General features: G+C 33.7%; 1 protein-coding gene across 1 annotated transcript; it reads right to left on the bottom strand.

Annotated features, from left to right (window-relative positions):
* Window positions 1-1,869: 1,869 nt before the first annotated feature.
* LOC149177710 (putative disease resistance protein At4g10780) lies at window positions 1,870-11,738 on the bottom strand. The gene is made up of 3 exons (XM_089421852.1): window positions 11,717-11,738; window positions 11,509-11,603; window positions 1,870-3,861 (listed from the first exon to the last, which is right to left on the bottom strand). The coding sequence occupies exons 1-3, from the start codon at window positions 11,736-11,738 to the stop codon at window positions 1,870-1,872; spliced, it is 2,109 nt and encodes a 702-aa protein (XP_089277978.1).
* Window positions 11,739-12,185: the final 447 nt, after the last annotated feature.

The raw sequence follows: 12,185 nt of genomic DNA, 5'->3' as shown, positions 1-12,185 counted from the left end.
TGGATATTATTTTTTATAAAAGTATGATATTTTAATTATAATAAATTATAAAAAAGTTTTATAATTTTAAGGTGAAATCTTGATTTGTATTATTTAAATTGATTTTTTTGACTCTATATATGGATTTAACATCCTTAAAGACTTTAAAGACACTTAGACTTAGATTATGTAAGGGTTACCTATCAAACTTGTGATTTCAATAAATTCCATTCAGATTTTAGAAAAATTATATCCAAAAACCTCACAATAAAAATTCCCAAAAAATAATATTAAAACAACTCTATTTTATTATTTTATTTTTTATAATTATTTAATAATATTATAAACATTAAACTAATATAATAAATCTCAATACCTCATACAATTGTGCATCCATACGCATACAAGAAACTGGAAAAAGATGATCAATTGGTGTTTGCATTTGCCTTAAAGCAAGATTCCACTTCTTTATACTCATTTCATACAGTTCCCACCATAAACCTCTTTTCAATAATTATTAAATAATCATACATTACTTTTTGATTTTATAATCAACAGTCAACATATTTCATAAATTTCTTTTCTTTTCATAAATCTAGCATATAAATATCCACAACATGATTTGATTCTTTTCTTTTCCGTAGTTATTTAATAGTTTTATAATACTTCGTACTTCTTTTCATTTAAACAGTCATATAATATTTTATTACAGTCAACACACTTTTACTTTTCATAAAGTTATTTATGAAAAGAGTCATATAATATTTTATTACAGTCAACACATTTTTACTTTTCATAAAGTTATTTTATAAATGATGAGAATAATTTATAATTTTAGAACTTTGTTGTTCATCAACATACATCAAAAATATTATATTTTTTTCCTCAAAATTATTTCATCAAACATTTCATTTTTATTTCATTTTAGGATTATTTTTATTTTATTTTATGATTATTATTCTAATTGATCTTAAGATTTTTAAAAATTTAGTATAAATTATTTAATTTGTATAATTGGTGAAATTTAGTAAAAAAAGCTATTTCCTCTATTAATTATACTAAGCCATAAAAAATATCCTTAATTAATGTGCCACGCAATGGAGTTAGTCCTCAATGAATGAGTCATGCACAAGTGAAAAACTCATGCATTCATAACTAGTCTTAGTTAACTAGTCAACAACAATAATCTTAATAATAAATATTACAATATTATTATTAATAATAAATATTTTTGTTTCAAATTATATATATATATATATTCTTATTTGCCCGCAGATTTTAATGAAGTATATATAGATATTTGTTTTATATATAACTCTGATGTTAACTAAAAAAATATTTACCAACACAAATCTAATCTAATTAAACTTTAAAAATAAACAATATAATTTATACATAAATAACAAAACGAAAATTCATGTATTATTTTTCATTATCATTAAAAACAAATAATAAATAATTTTACAATGCTGAAAACAAACATATTTCAAAATCATATATCAAATCTACTAATACATAAATTTAATCATATTTACAATAAACATATTTCAAATCATATGTCAAATCTACCCATACATATACTTAACTATATTCACTCACACATTAAAAAAACTACAAAATTATTCTTATTATACCTCAATCCTTTTCATCAGCTCTTTAGCCTTCTTATCTAGAAAATTTCAATATTACATTTTCCCATATAAAAATATATATTTTAATAATAATATTTTTGTTATCGTTTAGTAAAAATGGAAATAATATTATACAATAAAATTTATTAATAAAAAATAAATAATAAAAATATAAAGATAATTCTCATAACAGAAAAAATTCAAATTATAATTATTTTATATTATTTATTAATTTTACATTTTGAAAATGCACATCATCTTATAAAGAAAAATTATATTGAGATATGTTGAAATACTTGAGTTCTTTAAGCTCAAATATTTCAGATGGTATTGATGTCACTCTGGAACATCCAGATACATTTAAAAATTGAAGTTCCGAAAGAGAACCTATAGCTGGAGGTAATGATTTTAGTTTGGAACAACCAGACATATTTAAAACCTGAAGTTTAGATAGATGGCCTATCTCCTCGGACAACTCCTCAATTTGAGTATAACTTACATCCAAATATTCAAGTTGTTTGAGTTGCCACAATGTTTTTGGCAGTAATTTTATTTTTGTTCTTGACAGATCTAAAACCCTAATAGAAGGAAGGTGATCTAAGAAAGACATTGGGACTTCTTCCAATTCTTTATTTGCCCCTAAATTTAAACTAACAAGATTTCTGCATTTCAATCCTTCTGCTGGCAAAGATTTAAAATTATTGCCGTAGAATGATATTCTTTTCCAATCATTCATGGCAATCTCCATGGGGAAATTTTGAAGCCCTAGACCGGCCATGAAGAGACAATGTTCTTCCCTCTTTCCAGTATAAATTGCCACATCACGGAGAGTACTGTGAGTTTTCACTAGAAGTATTCCATTGGGAATGTGCGTTACCTGGAAGAAACAACGATCTACAAGTAACTTTATATAACTGTGGGCAGTGTCCATGCTCTTAACAAGACCTTCACCGATCCACATGCCCACTATCTTGTCCACCTCAATTTCTTCATGTCTAAGAAACATGGCGCAATACATGAAGCAACTCTTGAAGTTTGCATCGGGTAATCTTTCATAATTCCATCTCAATACCTGATACAAGTGTGCATCCATGCGAATACAAGAAGTTGGAAAAATATGATCAATTGGTGTTTGCATTTGCCTTAAAGCAAGATTCCACTTATTTACAGAGTTGTTGCCCCTCATTGTTGCAGCTGTTACATTTATGGCCAACGGTAAACCTTTGCACTCATCGGCAACTTTTCTGGCAATATGCTCTAAATCCTGTGGAAGATGGCCATCCTTGAAAGCTACACTGTGAAACAACTGCCAAGCTTCCATGCGGGTCAGGGGTTGGATGCATATACAGTTTTTGGCCCCCATCGCTTCAATCACATATCTAGTGCGGGTAGAGCATATGAGTTTGCTTCCTCTGTTATTGTCAAATGCTACCCCCAATTTGTTAAGATCGAGTGGACTCCACAAGTCATCAAAAATCAGAAGAAATTTCTTTGTCTTCAGATACTTTGACAGTTTTCTCTTTCTCATATACTTACTCATTTCATTATTAGAATCGTGAACACGTAGATCTAAATTAATTGCTCGAGCAATACAATCCTGCAACTCTAGGGTACCCAATTGACCGACCGTAACCCAAATCACAACATCAAAGACGTCACTAACCTTGTACGTGTTGTAGACATTTTGCAGCAGTCTAGTTTTTCCAACGCCGGCGCAGCCGCAGATTCCAATTATGTGAACATAGGGAGCTTCCCTTAACCAACGCTGTACGACCTCCTCGCCATGTTTAATCCCCGTCTCTACCAAATGCGTTTGAAGCTCTGCCAAGCCTATTTGAAGCTCCTTAAAGAGCTTATTCACATTTGTCTTCCAGTCAAAAATTTGCCCAGAGAGTTTGGGCTTGGAAAAGAGGCCACTGAAACATTGGTGCAGCCATTGTGAGCGATGGATCAAAAGTCTCGCCCGTCTAACTCTATCTTCCATCCTTTCCAAACAATTAGTCACGGTCTCCACGGGCGCCCTTTGCTGATGATGTTGGAATTGATTGCTGATATCGAATAAGAGTTTCTTCATTTGATTTAACTGAGTTTCCAGCCTCCAATGGTGATCCAACTGAATAACATTATCAATCTGTTCGATAAGAATAAGGATCCTGCTTGTTAGGGCACCACGCGCACTTATGTTCACAAAATCCATTGCAGGCTTGCTTGTAAGCATAGCAGCAGGTTGGGCAGAATGAGAATATAAAATCTGCAGGCGGTAAACAGCAGAAGATGGAAATAAAGTCAGCACCAGCAAGGATGGAATAAAAGCAAAAGCAGCAAGGATGGAATAAAATCAAAAGCAGCAAGGACAAAATACGGAAAGCAAGATTGGATTGATAGAAAAACATTTAGATGGGATAGACAACGCACTATTTTCATTGTATCTTTAAAAATAATAAATTATTATCATTATTTTTTTATTTTATAGTTATTTTGACTTTCAACAAGAAGTTTTTAATATAAAAAGAATCGAAATTTATAGAGAGGTCATATGGTTTTCCACCACAGACCTCATCGCAATACTTGTCAAATAACTTTAATTTAATTTTTGACTTTAGAATCAATAGTCAACCTATTCTATTCTCTTCATAAAATTACCACACGTTCCACATTATAGTCACTTCACTTCAGATAGTTTTCTTCCACCACAAACTTATTAAATAATTATATTTTAATTTTTGACTTTATGTTCAAGAGTCAACATATTCTTTACCAAAGAAGATGGGAGTTTCCCATCACAGACCTCTTTCCAATAGTTATTGAATAATCGATAGTCAACATATTCTTCACTATTCCTAGAGTTAAATTGTAAACTTTGTTGCCATCAACATGCAGTTTTTTCCACTAAGTTATCAAAAATGTTATACCAATTACATGGAAGTTTCCCACCATACACTCATTTCTATTTGGTTTTTAAATAATTTTGCACTCATTATGTACCTTTTTATTATACATTTAATATTCAAGTTTTTCATGGAACAGTTTTTGACTTTCAAACCAATATTCAACATGTTCTCCTTTTTGGTTTTTTAATGAAGTTGTGAAATAGGAAAAGTTGTATATACATATATATATAAATTATATTTTTAAAATTGTTATGGTATAGTAACAAAAAAATTGAACATTTTCAAAAATATATAAATTATATATATATAAAGTGAAAACTCTCTCTTACATCAAAAACATATTTTAAGAATAAATGAATTTTTAAGGGAGGAAAGATTTGTATACATATCTTTTTTATGTTGAAATTGAATAAGAACTATCCTAATTTTTTTTAGGAAGAAGTAAAGTTTCATCATGATATGTTTTATATGTAAAGGTGGAATAATATTTTAGAGGTTTTGATTAATTTTAAATCATTTTATATCTCTAAAAATTAGACATAGAGTTGATTTGTTTTAGCTTACGAAAGAAATTAATTTGCTACAATATTAGATACATTAATAGACAAATGCATTACAATGACTTATTATATAACAATTAGTAGCCAAAAGTAAAAGAGCAAAGGAAAATACTTTGTCATGAACACTGTCAAGTGATTAACTCAATGTAGTATATTACAATCAAAGTAGTTTCATATATCTTAGATCTACATCTGGTCGAAGTTGCCACCTAAGTTCCTCGAGCTAGAGCCTAGGGTGACACCTGGATCTCCAGGCCTGTGGATTTTTCTTCCCTTCCAACACTGGAAACAATATTGACTGTCTCAGAAGGTTTTCCTCCCCATTCTATAGTGGTATTGACTGAGGAAAATTTCAAGTTGTTTTTAGCACTGGAGGAGTTGTCATCGCTTGGGTTTCAAGATCATGGTTTGCCGATAAGTTCTAATTAGTCACAATTTTTCCTCTTGGAACCTTCGATTTTAAGTTCCTTCCAAGGGTTTCTTAATGATGTAGAATAGGTTGGAGTAGTAGTGGGTGGGATTGATGTGCCATCATAGTTTTTTGGGGGTTGCCGGGTTGTAGGTGGATTAGGGTTTGATAGTCCTCAACAGGCAAGGGCGGCTTATTATGGGGTTACCCTATCGAGCTAATAAGGGCTTGGGTTTGAAAACTTTGGGATTGGGCCTCAATTTTTTGGGGGTTTTTCAGTCACTATAGAGGCAAGTGGTCTAGGGCTTGGTAACCTCTCTAGTGTTGTAGATGATTTCAGTGGGGGTTTCCCTATTGAGCAAGCATGGGTCTTTTTTGAAGGATTCCCAAATTGTGGAAGTGTTATGGTGGAATTTTATGTAAACACAATCAGAAGGAGTGGAGTGCACACTTTGTAGCAGGGAAACACCTATAGAATGATCGAAGGCCACGTTGAGGTCTGAAAAGAAGTGTAAGGAATTTAATGCACCAAGGTTAAATATGATTTAGAGAACTTAGCTCTTGGTGAAAACATGCAATTTGAGGAAGTTATGGAAAATACCAAGTGGGTGTTAGTAGGTCGAGTTCATAGATGGGATTTCTCCATAAAAAAGCTTCAAGAATGGGTTAAGTCAATATGGGAGAAGGACCTTCTCTAGTTACCAGTGGTTAGAACTCCCACGAGGGGTTAGTTTGTGTTAATATTTAACTTGGCAGAAGCTATAAATTGGGTTTTGAGCAAGAGATGGTGCATAGATTCAGTGTTTGTAACAAATGTATCAATCTATTAATGGAAATTCTTATTTACTAGACATAACATAGATAATTTCCTTCAACCCACATATGGATATGAACAACTCCTCAATCGATATAGAGACATCCAAAATGTAGTTAGAAGTCATGCCTCTATTAAAAGGTTCTACGTATTGAATATAAGTTATATCAGTTCCCATGGAAAATACATTATGATTCAACTCTTCATAATGATAATGAACATGTGATAAATGAGCTTACAAGCAATGATGATTGAATAAACATAAAAAATCATGGCATACTTAAGATATGATGAGAAAATGTGGATTTATATCTAATCCTCTTCCATCATGCAATGTTGAAATACAATGCAAAATAATCTTCTAGGAAAGAGGGAAGATTAAAGGTTATCACCATATACTAACCATAGCAATACAGACAAAAAATACAAAAGAATTGACTTCATCTAACTACCAACAAATGCATGTGGAAGGAAATGTCAACTAAGACATAAGTACCCATAAAACTTGCCATATGTTGGAAAAGCTACCCCTTGTCACATTTAGCTACATTTTCATCAATTTAAATTTTAGATGTCGATAATTTTACTTGCAACATTCCTTTTATGTATCCTCTTTATTGATACCTATGTCGAAAAACTATCTTAGTTGCATCGTTTACCTCTAAAAAATCATGAAGAATACTAGTCATGTAAAAGTGGTAATGAAAAACCATTCCAACATTTTCATAATCTTAGCTACATTTTTATATAATTCTTGAGAAATATTTCAATTCCTTTCAGAACTTTTGTATGGGTAAGCTTCTATTATATAGACCCTTTCTTACCTTCAAAGCATACAAATGACTCTATAAAGAGGGTTATTAGGATAACATAAGAACTCTTATCATGCACAATATGTTGATCATGCACTCGATCTCGATCCCAATAAACACACAACGAAGATGACGATAATCAAACAAACTAGCATTTTACTATGGAGTTGAATGAATGGAAATTGTTCTCTAGAATGGCTCCCACTAACAATATGCACTTTAGTTTTATTATTTTTACGAGTGGCAAAGAGAAAAGAATGCTTATGGCAGGACATTTTCCAAGAAACTGCTGTACTACAAAGGGGTCTTCTTGAGCTGGTGGTAGCCGATGGAAACCCCAAGAGAATTTGAGGTCACAACAAGGTTGTTGTTTTCATTACCCTGGAAACTAAAGAAGCTCGGGGGTGATACATGAATGTAATTGTCAGTCTCAGTCTCGTTGGTTGGGAGGATAGAAAATTCTTACCTTGATTTTATTTCACTCACAGACTAATAAAAAAAACAGATAAGTATTGCTACTTAATTTGTGAAATCTGTTACTATTTTTTACCTGTGTAACTCGCAATCTCATTGTGATATTTTTAGTAAAGAAAGATGGTAATGCCCGTGTGTTTATTTTATTTACTTGTGAAGAAAGAAGATCTTTGAAGGCTGTCATTTCTAGGCCGAAAATGCTAGGTAGGAGATAACTATTCTTAAAGAAGAAGAAGAGGTTAATCCTCCTGGTATATTTTGCAGATTGTGACGAAAACACTCCTTTCCACGGTGATATATATTTTCGTTTCTTTTAAACAAAACACCAACCACAACCTTCCATATTGACCTAGCTTTTGGTACTAAAATAAAGAAAGTGAGGAAAGAACTTAGACCCAGGTGGAGTGGTTAGAATGAAAGAAATAAATCCCAGGAAACAAAGGTTATAATTGTAATTGCGAACCTTTGCATGTACGTATAAATTTTGGTTCTGGACTCTACCGGAGAAGTATGAAAGGGGAAATAGAGGGTTAGTTTTTCCGTGGGAAGCTTGAGGCTCCGTGGGAAAACAAGCCCTTTTTCCCATTAATAAAATTAAACCAGAATTTAGTTTATTCCTCTATAGCCAGCAAATATGAGATTAACCACAAATAATTCTAAGACAGACACACCTTCATTCTGGTCGAGGTTCTGGAATTTTCTGAATAGTAAACATGCAATGCACAATGAGAATAACTAAACTATTGTATGAACCAATATATGTAAAATTTATCATGACCTTCGATATAAAATTAAACCAGACTTTAATTTTAGAAGTATTGAATTTGGGTAATTCCCTCCTGGCCGAGTTATTCTCATGATCCAGGTCTTAACATAAAATTGTAAATTCAGTTCTGGAGTCAAGCCAAAACTACAAACACAGTTCGAACAGATACAAGCCCTTTGGCCATTATTTCCCCGAATAGGAATAAAATAAAACAAAAACATAAATGTTGATTCTATAGTTCACTGAGAAGCTAGACCTATAAAAAAAAGCACCTGGGAAATGGGAGGATACAGTGTCATCTATGTATTTGGCTCCTTGTCCATGCAGCAGACGTTGTGGTAACTTACATCATTGCGTCGAGATTTAGACATTAAAAACCGTAAAACCATCGTAAAGGTAGGGTTTGATTAGAAATTGCAGATTAGGTGACTTACAAAGAGAGGTATTGAAATTATAACCCAAACCCTTGTCTGTAATGCGAGGGAATTTTGGTCACCACTAAACTGTTACTCTTAAAAGCTGAGTTTGAAACGTGTGAATGGTCGAGCAATGGGGTATTGTCAATATCAATGCATAGAAAGTAAGAATGTGCAGATGTTAATTTGCACGAAATAAGAAGGATGCGAGCTAGACCATGATTTCTACCAATGAATGACCATGGATGCTAAGCATTCCAGCAGAGAAGTGGAATTCGGCATCGGAAACTCACCTGTATACACCTAGTCACAATTGATTAAAATAAAGAATTGTTGAAACCCTAGCAGTATGACGATTATTGGAAAAATGATGGGGTCTCTTGATACCTTGTCTGTAGGCGGTAGTTTCCTTTGATCTTCGACGAGAGTTGGTGCATAGTAGGTTGCAGAGCTCGAACAGGTATAAGCACAGTTGGTGGCTAGATTTGCATACTTTCACTCACCCCTTTACCTTGTTCTTTTTACCCATTTCACGCCAACATTGGTTAATTGATATCTTAAAATGCATAGATATAAATCTTGTCATTATTGGTCAATGATGCACAGTCATAGGGGATTATTACCTAAACAACTTGCTAATTCGATTATTTTTGCAGATTTGAAGGGAGAATCACCACGACCGTGATTCACTGGATGATACCATCAAAGCTTGCAGCATTATCTTTGAACATTGGCTGCAACGGTAAACCAATCTCTCGATTGAAACGACGCTATATTTTACATTATGTTTCGTTCTAAAAACCACCATGTAATTAAAGGTAGACAATGTCGTAATTCTAGAAGCTATATTATTGACAAAAGGTATAAAGTAGAGTTGCGGGCTATGAACGCTATCATTGTTAAGAGTTGTTAAGGTTACAGGAGAAATACTTTAACTCTAAGTCTGTAACAACATACTTGTAATATTTCTTTCATTAACAACATATTTGTAATATTTCTTTCATTAATGATAGTTTGATCTTCTGAGTATATCGTGATTTGTAATCTCGTCACAACTCTGATAAGAGAGTTCGACCCACTCTCTTGACCATGTGCTGCTGGATTAGATGTGTGTTAGGTTTATTTCCATGAGTTTATGGTTGTTGTGAATGTTTATCAGTGTGTTTTTGTAAGTCCTAATTGTTGTTATTCTTATTGGTTTTACAGTTATTACTTCTTGTTACTCTTATTTGTTGTTATAGTATTGCTTTATGTTACACATTGATGATTTTATAATTAATGTTCAATGTTGGGTAGAGACACTGTGGCCTACACATACAGTGCACGATAACCTTGAAACAACTAGTAGAACCCCAAGTTGACAATTAAATGTGATTTGGGTGAATTTCATGATTCATACTTGGACACCAACATTTTGGCGCCCTTGTCGGGGAGGCTATCAAAGGCATGAAAGTACAACCAATATTAACCATAGGACTGATATTTCATCCTGGGGAAGGAAGCTTACATCTTGCTCCAGGTCCTCAGTATTAGATCGTTTGGTTGTTTGTGATGCAGGAGCATCCAGCTCAGGCACCATGACTGGGTGTCGGTCTCTGCCAGGTCGAAGAGTTGAGTTAACTTTTTATTTGTCTTTATGTTAGTTAATAGAATAGGAGGTAGGATTTTTATTTTTATCTTAATTTCTAAATTAGTCAAGGGTAGTTTGATCAGTTAGGCTTATTTGTTTGTCTGTTGCTAATAAGTCATGGATTAATAATTGTCCTATTATTTTAAAAAGAAAAAGACAAATGTTTCTAAAAGGAAAATCTTGTCATAAGGATAGAACGAATGACTAATAACCATGTAACTGTAAAGTCTATAACTGAAAAGTAATTGTATAGTTTCATTAACTGGAACAAGAAACATATAAATGTAACAGGACAAATCATGTAAGGGGTTCATACCTCTCGCACTCGAATAATAAAAATAACAGAGAAACTAAGTTCTGTCCATCTATGCGTTCTATTGTATTCTATCGTGTTTTCCAATTGAAAAATATCTGAACGGACAACCTACTGTATACAGATTATTGAGTTTAATTCCTTTTTCTTGTTTCCTAAGAGAAAGAACCAATTCTCATAATGAGACAGAAGAACAGGTACAATACGAGGGTTTATAATTCATTTGAAGCAGACAATGAAGACAGACCAAGAGTGATACAAACAGTTTCGGTACAGGCCAAGCACCCACGGCCGGACGAAAGTTTCCACCATACATTTAAATTGACAGTCATATAAAATTGCCAGCATATCTACAGCATTCGTGCACGTTCATACACCACATCACAAGCATATTGAAGAATCATAACTGTAGTTCAGGCTATGAATTCAGAGTGAACCAAAAGAAAACGTCATTCAGGTAAACCAAACCAAATCTTATTATATTTTCCTGAAGGATTTTTCTTTTGAAATGGCAAAGTCCAGTGTATAACAATTATATAGCAATACTGAAAAAATAAAGCCGTAAACGCTCAAACAGTGGACGACAAACCCTAGGTGAGGGTTTCAAACACCTACTCATACACAGCTATAGACACGCAGACCCTGGAATGACAAACCCTAGGTGAGGGTTTCGAAAGAAAATTGCATCCATATATAGAAGATGGCAGTCAACGAAACAGTGGAAGTCCAGACCTCAAAACAATAGAGCATCACTCACAACGTGAGTCAATTGACAAGCGTTGAGCCATACGACCAGACAGCGTAAATTGAAACCAGACCAAGGACTGCAGAAAATACAAAGAAGCAAAGCCTACCGGACAAGACCGAGGCATACAGCGCCAAACCCTCCACCCGCAAACCCTCAATACCTGCACAAAGAATGACACACAGGTGTTAGAAAATATATTGTTGCTGAAGTGAAAGTACAGAGCCTGGAGAGAACAACCAATGGAAATTGCATCCACTTTACTTGAGAATTTACAGTGAGAGCCGAAGACAGACATTCCACCCAAAGTTCCAACTAAGTGTGGTGATGAAGGAACAAACCAGGTCAGAAGCTGTGGAAAGAGAATCACAAATTGAAACAGAGAAGGAAGACTACCTGTGCTTTAAGCCGAGGATGAAAGAATGCTATCGAGTTGAGCCTGGAGACAAGACAATTACTAAGTTGCCAACCAGAATGAGAAATACTAGCACAAAACTTGAAATACGACGGCCTATTGAACCAACAGTAGAGGGAAAACAAGCCACAACAGAAGTATCACTTACCTAGGCGGCTAGAGAGCAAACCACAACTGCCAACGAACCAAGGTTTAAGAGCAACCACGCACACGACAAGGAGCTAGTACTGGAAACAACGAGAGGCACGCCCAAGACTCGCAGCAAAGCTACTTACCAAAACTTACAGAGCACAACAGAGCAAACCCTCGGCAAGCCAACAGTAAATGAAC

This window comes from Pinus tabuliformis, chromosome 4_1 (assembly GCF_031772625.1).
Source record: "Pinus tabuliformis cultivar Carrire ecotype Pingquan chromosome 4_1, CPIR1, whole genome shotgun sequence".
Classification (NCBI taxonomy): Eukaryota; Viridiplantae; Streptophyta; class Pinopsida; order Pinales; family Pinaceae; genus Pinus; species Pinus tabuliformis.
This window is presented reverse-complemented; position numbering and strand designations above follow the sequence as displayed.